At 26.8% G+C, this 17,176-nt stretch overlaps 2 protein-coding genes across 2 annotated transcripts in view; both read left to right on the top strand.

The window, feature by feature from the left end:
• The first annotated feature begins 542 nt into the window (after positions 1-542).
• LOC127288394 (cell adhesion molecule Dscam2-like) overlaps positions 543-17,176 on the top strand; it is a 238,209-nt gene continuing 221,575 nt past the window's right edge. The window contains exon 1 of the mRNA XM_051315808.1: positions 543-1,032. Within this exon, the coding sequence (XP_051171765.1) occupies positions 1,005-1,032 (28 nt within the window). The 5' untranslated portion in view covers positions 543-1,004. The remainder of the gene's footprint in view (positions 1,033-17,176) is intronic.
• LOC127288361 (uncharacterized) lies at positions 12,858-17,036 on the top strand. Its single transcript, XM_051315765.1, has 2 exons — positions 12,858-12,989; positions 13,546-17,036. The coding sequence occupies exon 2, from the start codon at positions 13,627-13,629 to the stop codon at positions 16,843-16,845; it is 3,219 nt and encodes a 1,072-aa protein (XP_051171722.1). The 5' UTR covers positions 12,858-12,989; positions 13,546-13,626; the 3' UTR covers positions 16,846-17,036.

Here is a 17,176-nt window from a genome sequence, read left to right as displayed (position 1 = left end):
TGAAGAAAGAAATCTCCCAGAAAAAGAAGAAGAAGACGAGGTAAAACGAAAGAATAAGAAGTATCCCGCGGTTTTGCGAACTCGTATTTACGTCATAAAGTTCCAAAGCTTTGTGTATGCTCTGTGCCTCTCATCTAGCTACCCCTTTCCTCCTTTTGCCCGTCTCCTCCCTCCCTCTCTCTCTCTCTCTCTCTCTCTCTCTCATCCCCTATCACACTTTTTCTTCCCTGTCTTTCACTCTTTGTAGCACCTGCCTACCTACCAGATACGCAGAGTTACCCCTTTCCCCGCGAATGTTGGGAGGAGAGAGAGAGAGAGGGGTAAAAAAAAACCCCCAGAGCAGACACCCAATGAGGGTGGAAAATGAGACAAAGGGATGCTGCAATGATAAAACAGAAAGAGAGGCAATGAGAGGAGAGAGAGAGAGAGAGACAAATATAGTGAGAGAGGGTAAATTGTGTAGCGAGAGGAATGACTTGCAAGTTGAGCGCTTGCGCGAGTCCAAGGGAATAGTGAACACGGAACAGTCGTAGCCGGTGGTGCCGGGGGGCAAAGACTCCTTTGCTCATATAGAGTGAATGTTTCGCGCGATTTCTAACTCACGGGGGGCATCACGTATGACCGCCAATTTGCCCCGGTCTTTATTCGCGATCTCTCACAATTATTATTATTATTATAATATTATTAATCTTCTCATTATTTATTTTCTCAAAATTTGTTAATTCATTCATTTTTTTTTTCCAATCCAAATCACTTTTTAGTGGTGCCGTTTTTAACTTCATCTATTCGGTATGAAGTATATATGACCTAATATTGTGATTGAAAAAAAAGGGGAAAACAATTTTTTTTGGGGGATTTTTGAAATATTGTTTTTTCAAAGTATTCTAAAAGAGGGGAAAAGTGAAAAAAAAAGAAGAGGAGGAGGAGGAGGAAGGTGGGCCTCATTGTATAGGAAAAAAAAGACTATTTAGCAAGCCAAAAAAAAACAAGGATCGCCTGTGATAATGCTCGTCTGCTGTTTGATCATAGCCGGTAAGTTCTACTTTGGCCTATTCTACTGTGTGAGTTATAATGAAAATTTGCCGGCTGAAAACATGGGAAAACGTGTTTCGTGTGCACGCTAGTTCCGGTTTTGTGCGCTAATTTGACGATAAAACGAGAATGGGAAATTGTTATTATTATTAGTTGCGATTATAGCACGCGAAATTTTCGTGTAATCGTTAATTGGTAATTGATAAAAATTTGCTAACTTGCTCTTAAATGAAACTGAAGTTAACAACGTTTATAGTCAACGTTTTTTTTTTTTTTTTTAATATATTTCTTTTTTTTGGAAATGAAAAATTCTATGAATTTTTTGTCACAGGAAGATATTTTTTGCAATGTTTACAAAAAATGTATTTGTTTGCAAAAAATTTATTTTATACAATGTTAGGTGACTATTGTTTAAATAAATAAATTTTCTTGAATCAAATAATTTTTATTTTAGTCAATAAAAATTTTATTTCTAAATGAAAATCATTTGATACAAATAAATATTTATTTGATGATAGTTAAAGAGCCCATTATTTGAATAAAATAAAATTTTTTGTATTTATTAAAAAATTATAAAAAAAACATCTTTTTAGTAAAAAAAAAAAATCTTTTTAATTTTCCGTTTTTAAAAATAATTTGTTGATCATGAAAGTTGTTGACTGTAACGTCATAATTCTAAATTGATATAGAAAAATAATAAAACAAAACAAATCCTAATTTGTAAAATTTTATCCATTAGCAAAAAGGTTTTTTTTTTTGGTTATTATTGAAAAAATAAACTTACGATTACCAACGATTTTTGTTAAATGAGAAAAAAACTTTTTTTTGTAAACTAGTTTTTTTTGTTTGTTTTGTAATTATGTTAATTAACAATGTTTTTAAAATTAAGTTGAATATATATTTTTTATTAGAAAATTAAAATCTCGTCTTTGGAGTTATATCGACGAGTTCGTTGACCTCGTATCTCAATATTCCACAAGGTAAATCTAGATTTGAAATAAAATTTGTCGTAGGTTCGGGTCAGGGTCATCAAAAAAAAAAAAAAAATTATTAACCCCTAAGTCAATTAATTATTTCCACGTTTTTTGATAAAAATTTTTTTAACATATTTCAGTTTAGAAAAAATGATCAAAAGTATAAAATTATTTGTTAATAGAAAACAATTATTAATAATTTATATTATTATCATTATTATTATTTACTAATAAGTCTAATATTATTTTTTGACAATTTAGTCTCAATAGTAATATTATAATATATTATTATAATATAATAATAATATAATATTAATAATATATCAAAAAACGAAAAAATTGTTACAACCGTACCCTGTCTCATCTAGTATTTTCTTTTTAGAAAATCTTAAATTTTTGACACTAGTTTATTGACTTTCAAATTTTTTTTGGAATTTTGAATCTTTTTTCAAGTAACCTTAATTCAATCGATTTTCATCTGATATAACCGTGAAATTACACTTTTATGCCAAATTTTAGTTCTCTAGGTAAAAATGTCTTCGACCTCTATGGAGAGTGGGCGAAATTAAGAAAGCAATAAAAAATAAATTTAATAGCAATTTTAGTTATAATATATACAGATTTGTACCAAATTTCAGTTCTGTAGGTAAAAGTGTCTCCGACCCCCCCCCCCCCCCCCCCCGACCCCCCTATAGGGAGTGGTCGAAATTACAATAGGATGAAAAATAAATTAAATAGGAATTTTAATTATAATATTATATAATTTAATATAATATATATATATATATATATATATATATATATATATATATATATATATATATATTGTAGTCTATTGAAATTTATGGACTATATTTAGTAAGGTCAAAGGAGTTCACTCATTTTTATTTCGATGTATATGTATGAGTTTACTTTTTTCCATGGACAAAAACCCGTTGATATTTGAAAAAGCGGGCTAGTCGGCAATATTGGAAATCGATATTTGCTTTAAGTATGCAAACGTTGAAGAACAAGTCACTTTTAAGCTCGATAAATCTAGTTCGACTGTTCTCGCGAGCTCTAGTGTATATTTATTTTACGACATGATCCTGCCAACACACAACCTTGATTCACACGTTTCTTCGTACCCAATTGCCATAGAGAAACACTTTTAGAACCTTATATATATATATATATATATATATATATATATATATATATATATATATATATATATGGGTGATTCCACGTCAGATTTTAGTTCAAATTTTAAATTCGTCCAAAACTATTTTTTTTTCATTCTTCATAGTAAAAAAACGTATACGTATTTTTTTTTTTTTTTTGGTGCCCAAATTTTTGAGTTATGAATTTTCAAAATTTTGGTTTTTGAAAAGTAGACCTATTTTCCTAGACCTACAACTTGAAAATTATTGAATTTAGAAAAATTTCATTAAGAGAAAAAAGTTTCGATTTTTTGTCGACTTTTTAATAATGTCAAAAAAAAAATTATTTTTGAATTTTTATTAAAAAAATAATAATTTTTTATAAACAAATTCATTTTTTTTCAATTTGGACATTTTTTTTAAAATTTTTTTTATTAGATACCTGAAAATAATAAAAAACGTTTGCACAAAGTTTTGGAGTGGGCGCGCGACGTACAATCCGAATTTTGCTAGTTTAAGTAGGAGTGTTTTTTTAAAGTTAGTTTTTAATTTGTTTTTTTTTTATTTTATAACATATCTATTACAATTAATACTTTAAAATAATAATACTGATAATATAATTATTATTTTCTTATATATATTCAGTTTATGTTTTTCGTTGAGATTTAGCACGGAACGTCGCGCGCTCAACTTGCACGCAGAGTTTAAAAATTCATTTTCACCTATTAAACTCATCAGGCCCATTCCAAAACTTTGTGCAAACGTTTTTTATTATTTTCAGGTATCTAATAAAAAAAAAAATTTTTTAAAAAAATGTCCAAATTGAAAAAAAATGAATTTGTTTATAAAAAATTATTATTTTTTTAATAAAAATTCAGAAATAATTTTTTTTTTGACATTATTAAAAAGTCGACAAAAAATCGAAACTTTTTTCTCTTAATAAAATTTTTCTAAATTCAATAGTTTTCAAGTTGTAGGTCGTTGAAAATAGGTCTACTTTTCAAAAACAAAAATTTTGAAAATTCATAACTCAAAAATTTGGGCACCAAAAAAAAAAAAAAAAATACGTATACGTTTTTTTACTATGAAGAATGAATAAAAATAGTTTTGGACGAATTTAAAATTTGAACTAAAATCTGACGTGGAATCACCCGTATATATATATATATATATATATATGTAAAATATTGAATATGCATTTTTATACAATAAAACGCAAAAATTCAATAATTTTATACAGAGAACGTTTATTTATATATTACACTCAGTAACTCAGCACTAAGCCGAATTTTTATTTCTTCGAATTATTATATTTTGCATATATAAGTTTCATTTAACCGATTTTCTATATTACAGAATTTTTATATAACCGAAAATTCGCATTACAGAATTTTATTTGTTTGAATTTTCATACTACAGAATTTCTATACTAAAACTACTAAAAAAACATTTAACAGAATTTCTATTTGATAGAATTTTCATTTGTCCGAAGAAACAATAGAAAGATTTCGGCGCGAATTTTAAAATCCAAACAATTAAAAATTATTCCGTAAAAACATTTTTAGTGTGATACCCAAGTAAATCGAAGCATTTATATAGTCGCAAGAAAAAAATGGTATTAAAAAATGTCGTGAAAGTTTTGTGACCATCTTTTCCGAGACTAAAAAAAAATATTTAATTTTTACTTTTTCAAAGTCAGTTTAATTTTTTTTTTTGTTTTGTTATTTATATATTTATTTTTATCATACAAGAAGAATTTTTAATTATTCAAATATTAGAAAAAATTTTAATATGATATTTAAAATAGCTTACATTTTCATGAGTAGACCACCTCTTTTGTATCCATGAGTGCGGACCGTATATTAAATCGTCGATTGTTTTGTATCCAAAAGTGATACTAAATTCACATCACTGTGGTAAATTTGACATTTGGCGTTTACAAATTTTTAAAATGTCATTAAAAGCGTTAAAAAATAAATCTGTTGAAGAAAAAAAAGGCAATTGAAATTGATTTTGATTCGTTGGTTACAACGCCCAGTAAATTAAATAGAAAAAAAGGTATTTCATTTGCAACATTTGTAACACTAAAATTAATTGAAATGCACTAATATTTTTGTTTGTTTGAATGTTCCAAGTGTTTATAATAAATAAATATTCAACAAGCATTGAAATCCTTCAATGTTTATTTGATTTTTAATCATTTTTAAGCAATTTCAGCAGATGGTCCACTCAAGGATACAAATTTTTTTTTTTTTGTCAAAAAAACATCAATTCAGAAAATTCATCTAAAAATTTTTCCTTGAAGCTGGAAAAAAATCTCAATATATATATATATATATATAACTTATAGCTGAGAACAATACCTATCCAATGGTGTATTATAGTTTTTAAATTTTCTTCACTGAAAAAAATTATTTGAGTAAATAAAAACGTGGTCCACTCATGGATACATTCCTTTAAGTATAAAAATTCGGTTATATGGAAATTTTATCAAATAATAATTCGAACAAATGAAAATTCATCTGAACACAATAAAAAACCTGGTCTCAAAATAAGTAGCGTCATTTTAAATACAGTACTTTTAATTATACAAGTGTAGTTGTTTTTATCAATGACAATTTTTTTTGAGTGTGAATTTCGTTTTTTCACGGTTTTCTTTTTTGTTTTGATATTTTATATCAAAAATTTAGAAAATGAAAAATTTATATATATATATATATATATATATATATATGGAATGAAAAAGGTGAAATGCTCTCTGGTGATTAAAATTGTTTACATTGAGGTAAAAAAGCTGTGTTCGTCTTTTAGTCACATGGGAACATTCTTGCGTGGACATTTCTCGAAAGTGATATAAATAAGTCAAAAGCTCACATATTTAAAAAGTAAAAATACACACGAGTATTATTTATTTTAAAGGAAAATATTTATACAGAATATTAAAATTTTATTTCATTATTTTAGTAACGCATAAATTAAATATAAAAGTAAAATTTAAAATAATTTTTATAATATATAGAAAAGCTGGGGATTGTTACTTTTTTGCGAAAAAAAATCAGCTGTTACAATTTGTTTCATGTTGGGACACCCATATTTATTATTATTATAATTGAAAATGAAAAAAAAATTATCTACACTTTATAATTTTTTTTAAATATAATAATTTTCCCCATTAAAATCTATAATGAAGATTTAAAATTCGTTGGGGTTTTAGAGGCGGTACTACTCGATTTGAATTTTTGTTAAGACAATTATAATTTATTGAATCAAATTAATGACAATATTCCAAGTGTTATTACCGCTAATATATGTGCTCAATATAGTGTCCGTCAATATTTGAAAATCCGTTATCAGTTTTAGCAAAATATTAAATCAATAGTGAGCCGTGCAAATAATTGTGATTTGTGTTTGATCGACTGCTCACATTGAATCATTATAACTACTTTAGAGTCAAGTATAGTCTATATATTTAATTTTATAAACATTGAATGAAATATTACGTTGATATTTGACAAACAATTTTATTTGCAAATTATAATAGGAGTGAAAAATTGAAACATCAATCGAAATTTGTTCCAAGCAAGCACATTCCAAAAAATGTGATTTTTTTTTTGCTCTAACAAGTAAAAAGTCTTTTTCAACTCTAGGGAGTAAAGTCGTCTTTTTCGTTTCAATTCATTCCTGAACTAGTGAGTAATGTGATGTTTTTGGATCCTAGAGAATAAAATACTCATTTCCAACACTCGGGATTAGAACGACCTTTTCCGGAACTAAGGAGTAAAGTAGCGTTTTTCATCACTAGGGAGTAAAGTGTCCTTTTTTGACTCTACAGAATAAAAATTTTCACTTTCAACACTAGAGATTAAAATGACCTCATTCTAATGAATGAAATTTTCATTTCCAACATTTGAGATTAAAATTATCCTTTTCTGAACTAAAGAGTAAATTGTCCTTTCTCGACCTCAGCGAATTAAATTTTCATTTTCAACATTTGGGATTAAAATTACCCTTTTCTGAACTAGTGGGTAAAGTGATTTTTTTCTTCACCAGGGAATTAAGTAACCATATTTATCCCTAGAGAAACAAAATATTACTTGATATGTAGTTTTATTTAAAATCTAGCTTCTGTTTTGAATCACCTTTTATTTGAATATTCGAAAAATAATCAAATTTCATCCATAAAGTAAAAATAAAAATACATTTAGCACGAGGTTTTGCAGTAATGAGTGATATTTTAGCAAAGAACAAATAATTTTCATAAACCAAAGCCTAAGAGTTTAGAAATTTTTTGTCCTTTGTAAACAAGCGAATTCTTTTGAGGCATCAGGAACATTCATTTTTACAATACAATTGAATAAAAATATTTAAACAAAAAAAAAAAAAAAAAGGCAATAGTTTCGATGGTTGTGAGACTTTGTTTCATTTGTATTATATTGCAGTGAGCAGAGTTGGTTATTTTCGTTGAAACAATTGTAAATGTAAAACGTTATGTAGCCACTAAAAGCGTCTCTACTTCTGCATCGGAAATGAGATAAGGCTGACTGTCTAAAATTCGTTGCGAAACGGTAATAAACTCGGGGTCATATTCAACGTGCTCATATACGACGAGAATTGTCATGATGGTTATATTTGAAAAAGTTTCTTATATTTCTCTCTCTCTCTCTCTCTCTCTCTCTCTCTCTCTCTCTCTCTCTCTCTCTCTCTCTCTCTTTCACTCAAAATTTATATTGTTACACAAAAGTACCACTTGAATTAACGTCACCCAGTTATATGTTATATTTAATGGTAAATACCAAAGAAGCTCATTTCAATTGCATTTATGTATCTTTTGTGTTACATCGCAGTATATTTACTCATCATCGTAAAAACAAACATTGTATCGTAAAATCTATATTGCTCACATACATTTTATATACAAAAACTCAATTTTATTGGAAATTATATATATATATATATATATATATGTAGCATTGTCGTTAATTATATTGTTTATTACTTCATATCACACTGAAAAAAAGATTTTGTGTTGCAACAAAGTCGTAGAGTTATCTCAACCAAACATTTAGATAGGCCAACAAAATTATTTGGTTGAACACTTTTAAATTCCAACCAAAATTTGGTTACCACAACAAAATAATTTGGTTAACAAAACAAAATAGTTTGGTCTAAGAACCAAATGATTGTTTTGTTGTCCTAACCAAAATTTGGTTACGACAACCAAATAATTTAATTCACTTTCAGCTCGTACCTTAAGAAAACAATTAGTTTAAATCTCTCACAAAGATGGGTAGTCCAGTGGTCAGAGCTCCCCAACATTTTTGTTGACGTAACAAATTTTTTTGGTGATTCAAACAATAATAGTTTGGTTGCTTAAGTGTCAACAAAAATTTTTTGTTGGCCCAATCAAATTTTGGTTCCTCTGACCTAAACATTTTTTTCAGTGCAAGAATAGAAAAGTTTCGTTGCAGTACTTTTAAATGAAATTTCAATCAAACTGGTAGGACTCGAAAAAAAATTAGTATCCACACGAAAAAAATACACGGAAAAAAATCTTCACCGGAAACAGCGATAAATTTCACTGGAACAGAGATATATTTCACTAAAGCAACGAAAGTTTTAGCTATTCTAGAGAAACATATCGTTGTTCCAAATAAATATTTTTTTTCGTGTGTAATTCTAAATTTAAGAATATTTTCTTAGCGCCAATTTATAAGAAACATTTTCCCTGCACGTTATTCTTAGGTAAAAATGTAAAATATTCTTAAAATAAGAAATAATTTAAAATTTTTTAAAAATATCCCAGTGAGAAATTTTACTCGTGCCGAGCTTGGTTCAATATTGGGAGTTAACGTTCCGAGCATCGAACCAATATCTACATCAAAATTAATTGTATTATTTTTGAAGAACAAGTAATTTTTTTTCAAGTAATTTAAAGTAATTAAATAAAAAAATTTATCTCAATATTGAACAAGAGAAAACGTTCCATCCATTTTTTTTAAATGACCCAAATATTAAATTGGAGAAAATTTAAAAAAATAAAATAAAAAACGGTTTGTTGGCTTTTATTGTACACTTTTATATTAATTTTTCTTTTATCTTTTTCACTTTTTATTCATTTATAGACTTTTATGTTTTTTCATCAATTCACGTGGAATTGCTCTATAGTCTAATAAGCTGAATATATTTCAAATTTGTTTTATTCTAAATGAAATTTGTTTTTCAAAACAAAGAGTTTTTCGAAGAAAAATTGAATTTCTCTACAACTTTAAAAGAAATAAAATTTTGTTCTATTTTTAATCCGTTTGCATAAAGAGGGACAATTTTAGTTTGTTTTTTTCTCATCCGAACGATCCACTTGGAAAGATTCCACGGAAAAGTGCCCCCTGGAGGTTCTATCAGAATTCCGCCGGAACTTCCAACTTACTTCCGTCGGAATTCCATCGGAGTTCTAAAGAATTTCCAATGGGATTCCGACGGAATTCTAATTAATTTTTTTCAAAATTTTTACAGTCCTAATTCCGTCGGAATCCCATCGGAAATTCTTTGGAACTCCGATGGAATTCCGACGGAATTACGTTGGAAGTTCCGGCGGAATTCTGATAGAACCTCCAGGGGGCACTTTTCCGGGGAATCTTTCCAAGTGGGGATATTCGCATTAACGTTTACGCAAAAATAATCCCTATTGTCATTGAAAAAATAGTTCCACTATAGTAAGAAAACAAAAATAAAAAATTTTAAAAATTAACCCACTGAACACAAAAATTATTGTCTTCAGTATTTTATCAAGTTTAATTTTTTTTTACGTATGTAGCAATGACCTTTCAAAGTAAATTAATAACGTGTGTAAAATATTTAAATATTCATAAAGTACATTGAGAATTCATATACGTAAATCGCAAAGTTACCAAAATATGCATACAGTATTAAAATTATAAAATATGCAATTGATTTGTAATTTCAGTCAGTATTTTTTTGTTTGTTACGCGTGTTGTCATAACTTGCAATATTTATTTTGAAAAAATTATAATAGAATTCTCAAAAAAAAAATAAACATTGTCACGTAAAATAAGTCTCTTTTTTGAACTGGGGAGTAAAATGTCCTTTTTTGAGCCTACAGAATAAAATTCTCATTTTCAATTCTTGGGATTAAAATGACCCTTTTCTGAACTAGGAAGTATAGTGTTCTTCAATCCTACAGAATAAAATGATCATTTCCAACACTAAGGATTAAAATGACCCCTTTTTGAACTAAGGAGTAAAGTTAAAATAAAAAAAGTATAATTAAATAAAAAAAGATTCATTAACTTAAAAAATCGTCATAATTTTTTTTTTTATTAATTATGTATTTATTTGTAAATGTACTTATAATATCGAATATATATTATAAATTAACACTACTGTAAGATTAAATTAGAAAAGATGAAATTAAGTAAAATTGAAGACGACTGATTGAGTAAATTTCAGATAGAATCGTTTAAACAACAAAGTACTAATTAAAGGTTTACTTAGTCATTAAAATATTCTATTAACGTGTCTCTGTAGTAAGCGATCAATGTACATGGACAGAGAGAGAGAGAGAGAGAGAGAGAGAAGCGACGCCTCAGACTTATTAAGGAAAGTTCATCTACCTTCTCGCCATACTTGGCAACGCTTTAAATTTGAAAATATCATTTCATGAAATACGGCGGACAACCCGGCCAGCCATCGTTAAACTCGTTGCTGAGATTAAAGCGGTTCTGGACCTCATCCCCTCTGACATTCAGCATCCCCCTTTTGCTATACTTTCTGCAATTAGCGAAGTCCTTCAAGACATCCGAAAGATCCGTCAACGTCTTCAGAATTCTCAAGATTCTCGAAACGTTGATTGTTCAAGGCACACACACAAAAAGTTAACGAGAATTTCATCTCATGAAAATGGCTCATTTTTTATCGTTTCCATTTATTGAACATTTCATATATATATATATATATTTTTTTTTCAAAAAGACATCCCCTCTGCCCAAAATAATATTAAACATGGGGGACCACATATGTTTTTGATTCACTTTTGAAAATCAGATTAACTCTAAAATATCCTTAGTATGTACACGAATATCTGTGGTACGTCTCATGAATATTATAATTTATGAAATTTTTAATTTTTCTCTGATTACAAATGATAATAAAAATATTTTAAATTTAAATGGTCACCAACCTGTCTCACCAAATACTTTTAATATATTGTTAATTCTCTCTGATCGACATAGAAATCTACATTACCGACTGATGGTAAAACAAGAAAATGATGATATAAAAAAATTACCTACATAGAAATCTACATTACCGACTGCTGGTAAAACATGAAAATGACGATATAAAAAATTACCAACATAGAAATCTACATTACCAACTGATTAAAAGGAAGTTGAATGAAAAAATACAAGATTCACATTTTATTAAATTTTTGGAATTTATAATTTATAATTAAAATTCAATTTAATACATCTGCGATCGATAACGATACGCAATCGTTGGTAACGTAGATTCCGGAACTATCTGACGTTGCATTAATTGACGATCAAAGCCAACTTTCAAGATTCATTGTGATATCCTGAACGTCGTTCCGTCTATACGAATTCTTAATGCCTCGCAAGAATTTTTCATAACAAACCAAAAGGACTAATCAGGACCGATATTTATTTTATATAAAATTGTCTATTGATTCTAACGACTTTGGCAAGTTGTATTCGTTATTTTATATTTTATTATTTAAAAAATATGAAATGAGAAAAAAATTAAACAAATTGAAATATTTTACAGCCACAATGACTGGATTTTCTTGAGTGTACGACATATAAAAAGTATATTTTCCACAATAATTTTACTTGTATAATTTATTTAAACTTTAAAGAGCACTCAGAAACAGGATAGTGCATATTATATAGCAAGATAGAAGTTTTCAAATAGCTGTATACGATATTCTAGATCTCAATTTGCAACCATCTCTTTTGAGAGCTAAGAATCAGTAATTAGTCAAAGACGTTTATCCAAGAGTTTAATAAGCTCCTTTTCATGCATTAATCAACGATCTAATTTCACTTCAGAACTTCAAATTTATTTTGTTTTTTTAACTATATTGCTACATTTATTTAAAAAACTTTTTAAAGCCTTTAATTTATTTCTAAACATTTTTTTGAATGATTTCTACCAATAATACCTCACAATTTATATTCATGTTCATATTCCCTTTATGAATACATTATTTTAGGTTTAAAACCTAATTGATTATAATTTTTAAATTTTGTAAATTAAAAAAAAAATAAGCTGCTAAAAATTATTCGACTATCTTTTAGTTATATAGGTAATATAAATAAAAAGTTAATCAAATATTTTTCATAACGCGGTGCTAAAAAAAACACTTTTTCAAAAATCTGCAAATATTCACACTTGTTACGAAATATACTATTTTTATACCATTTTATAAAAAAAAACACAGTTGTTGTTTTAGAAAAAGAGAATTCGACTTGTATTTCAATATTAAATTTAAATGTACAAAATATAAATTATTTATCAGTTCTAAATTTCTGATACAATATAACACGCCAGTTCTTACACGCGTATATTAATATTTCTTAATAGTTATGTTAGTTTTCTTTCACTTATATCAATATTTATCTTATAATAATATTGATAAGAAAAATTTCCATAAATTCTGTTAATACCGCACAAGGACACTTTTATAATACAGCAATAAATTATATTAAATACCGTACCTGACATTTTGTCTATGGAACAAGTTCAATATTTAACTACTACACTTGACTCACTAGACGCACTTATTGTGTTTTATTCTGAATATCAGGTATAAAAAAACTTATTTATTTAAATTTGTTAATTAAGCGAATTTTCATTTCACAGAATTCTTAAAACGTTAAATTTTTATTTTACACAACTTTCATTTATTCGAATAAATATCTGGCAAAAAAATAGGGCGCTAGTTTTAAAATTAACTAATCATAATATTGTTAACAGATTCTAATTTATTAATTTTAAAATTAGCGCAAAAACATTTCTGTCAGATATTTATTCGTACAAATGAAAGTTCTGTATAATAAACATTCTTCTAAATGACTATTTTGTCCAATGAAATATATCAAGTAAATAATAATTGTACCAAATTCAAAGTCGATAAAATAAAAAGTTTGTAAAATAAAAATTGACAAATTCTGTAATATTATATTATTAAAGGAAATAAAAATTCGACTAAAAATTAATTCAAAGTAATAATAGTATGTCGAATGAAAATTCTAACAAATTAATTTTAGAGCTCATTTATGCCTCTCGTATTTACAATAATGATCAGTGTTTATAATTATTAAAATCTTTTAATTAACCAAAATTTATATTTACATCCACAGATTGGTGACAATTAAAATAAAAATTGAATAACCATTTAAAAATATTTCAATTTTAAAATTATTAAAAGTATATACTTAAAAATGGATTCATTTATTTTGAAAAATCCATTAGCAACAGTACCACTTATACCAGTCATCAATTATATGAACCTACTTAGTGATTTTTTATTCATTGAACAAAAATTGGAATCACATAATCAAAATAAACAAATACCAATTATTAATGCACTTTACGACTATTTCGAAGAAAATCACAATAATAAAACTATGCAACTGAAATTAATTCGATATTTATTACAAGGCAGCGATTTATACGGAGAAGAAGATAATGAAAATTTTGATAAAATTTTCGTTAATACAATGTTTGATTACATCATTAGTTCTCTTGTATTTGACAAATATGGAAATATTCATGGATTTTTGGCTGATACCGTTCGTAAGGTAGAAAATTTACAATTAGATTATGTTTTAAAGGTGATTAAAGAAACACTTAAAAAAGCGACATTCGACAATGAATATGGACCTAATTCGGTTCTAACTGAATTAGCAGTGAATAGAATATATACAGATATAATTTTACCAATCTTTCCTAAACCAAAGACTAATCTTAGTATATTGTCTCTTGATTATATTTTTGCACAAGCTGGTTCAACTTATCTTCGTCTTGGAAGTATAAACGATACCTATTATTCTGATTTCGAGAACAATAATAATATTAAATACTTTAATGAAAACTTATTTGACGAATATTTAATAACGGGACACATAATAAGGAACTTACTTCACTATAAGAAAATAGATATTTTAGTTTTAAGAGTTTTTGCTCTACCAGCTCTTTTATATTATAGCACTACTGAAGATAAAGTAAAAAATAAAATCATAACAAATGTAATTTTCAATCCTTATCACTGGGAGACGGCTTATTATAAATTTTTCCAATATTTAGACAATGTTTACAATAAAATAGAAATTCAATTAGAGAAAGACTATAAATATCAAATGCACATACGATTTTCAAATTTTCAAAATCGAGCTGCAATTGCAAAATTTTTTATTGACTTAAAATGCACTTTTTTGAGTGAGAAACAAAGAGAAATAGAATTTATTTCGTACGTCCATTTTGTTGAAAATTTTAAATGTCATCCTGGAATTGTTTTACCCAATATAAATGATTCGTATAGTGATCAAGTTCATACTTTAGGCGAAATTTATGGGAATTATGATTTAGAAATAACAAAGCAATGTTTCAATAGATCATCATTAATAGATAATCTTCATAATGTAACAATAAAATTGGTAGTTACCGATACTAAACTGGTAAATAATGATTTTAATAATTTGCAATATTTATCCTATGACTTGCTTCAATTTTACTACACTAACAATAAAACTTCAGAATACTATGCTTTAATTCGAAAGGACTATACTGTTACGCTTATTAAAGAGGCAGATGATCCAAAAATATTTCAGCAACTAATTGGACCATCTTTAGAGGATATAATACGATCTGGAAAGAGAATTATTATAAAGTTTGCTGATGAAGGAACAAATGAATTTTATGAAGAATTAATGAAATACAAGAAAGAACGATTCAAGACATATTTGACTCTTTTTAACTACAGTTTAAAAAATAATAAATGGTGGAAGGAATTTGGATTGTCTTTGGTGCCATTTTATCCTTGTTTATCAAAAATTGCCACCTATCATAATGACGAGAAAAACTTGTGTGAAAAAGAGAATATAAAATTTTTAAATAATTTTTACGATGACATATCTTCACATCTAATAGATTTTAATACTCAGTCTCTTCTTTCTTTCTTCGGTACAACTATTAAAACAATATTTATAAAGGATGTGATTTTAGAAAGTATAAATGGATTATTAGAATCTGAATTTTCAACACAGCATGAAATAGATATTATAGAATTTTCTAAACAAGTTTCTTTACACTTAGAAGAGCCTAAATTTGAGACAATTTCCATAAATCAAGAAGGGATTGATTTATTAACAATAATTGTTCATAATTTGCGAAAAAAAATTAATTACAATTTTATGTCTGTCAATTATATGATTTCTCATATAGTATTATTGAAATGCAGCATTGTCAATGACATTGGTCGCGTTGGTGAAAATAGAAGTCGAAATTTATTTGTAAACGCTCTGAATCGTAATACTGGATTTGGATACAAATTTATAAATATCTTTGACTCAGTGTCTACATCATTGAGAACTGATTTTGATTTCAAAGAAAAAATATTTGTTACACTTGTTGTTGATTTTCCAGTAAATAGAAAAACATATATCAAATTAAATAACGTGAGTTTTGAAGTAGAACCAAATTATTTTTTATATGAAATTAATAATCAACTTACAAGAAAGGATACAAATATTTCATTCTTTGGATTATGTAGTTATGATAATGAAAACTGTGCAAATGAGAAATATTTAGAGCAAACGAAACATTCTAATGAATGCTTAAGACATTGGCGTTATGTTAAACAACTTGCTCAAAAAGAAAGGGCAATAAAATTACTAAAAAATAAAGTAATTATTGATGGTGAACATATTGCATCGGAGCAAGAAATACGTAATAAATTAAAGCAGTATATATTTCCAGATAATGGTATATTTTTATATTACTTTGTCGTAAAGTGGTTACATAACAAAAAATTTGAAGAATCTGACTGGAGTAAAAGCTGTATAATTGACAATCCTGATATTTTGAATAAATTGAAGTACAATTTACTTTTAGAAAATAATAATGTAACACTTCTAGATGGTGAAAGTAGAATCAATTCCATTTATACGTACAGAGAGAGACGTAAGATTGAAGAAGGTGTATCGATTGAGAATATAATTAAAGATTTCAATAATCAGAGAGCAGGTTTTTCGGTTACATTTGAAGATTATTATGCTTTACGAAATTTTGTCACATCAGGCTATAGAAGAATAACTGGAGATACACCAGAAGCAAAACGAATGAAACTTGCTTTATATAGATTAGCTATAAGACAATCTGATGATTTAAGAGAGGAATTTCAATGGACTTTATTCCGAGTGGAATCAAAACCCATTGATATTGTTAATAAAGAAATTTTTGTGGGAAATTGTGTTATTTTTCAAAAATTTACATTAACATCAACAAGTAAAGCATCTGTAACGAGATTTGCAGCAAACGGATTCAGAAATATTTTGTATGAAATAAAATTTACTGATCCTTACTTTAGAGCAATAATTGAAACAAAAGTCGATCAGTTTACGTTTGATAATGAAAAAAAAAGTAATTCTTTTACCTGGTAGTGAATTTGTCATTAAGAAAATAACAATACAGAGAATGGAAGAAATTGGTCCTGTATTAAAAGTATTGCTTAATTTTAAACATGATAATATTGGAAAGCATGAACGTTATAAACATATCATGAGAGAAATAGCAAAAATAAATTTGTGAATAATAATTGTTATATGAAATTAGTTTTTTGTTATTTACATGCATAAATATATTTTTATAAGATAGATTTTTATTAATGTTATAATAAAATCTTAAACATATTAAAATTTATACAAATAAATAAAAACACCAGGATACCATGTATTGGGGTAATTATACCTACAAGAATTCTTTCTTTTATTT

Source organism: Leptopilina boulardi, unplaced genomic scaffold, assembly GCF_019393585.1.
Source record: "Leptopilina boulardi isolate dan_hultmark-lab unplaced genomic scaffold, ZJU_Lbou_2.1 LbouV2_384, whole genome shotgun sequence".
Lineage (NCBI taxonomy): Eukaryota > Metazoa > Arthropoda > Insecta > Hymenoptera > Figitidae > Leptopilina > Leptopilina boulardi.
This window is presented reverse-complemented; position numbering and strand designations above follow the sequence as displayed.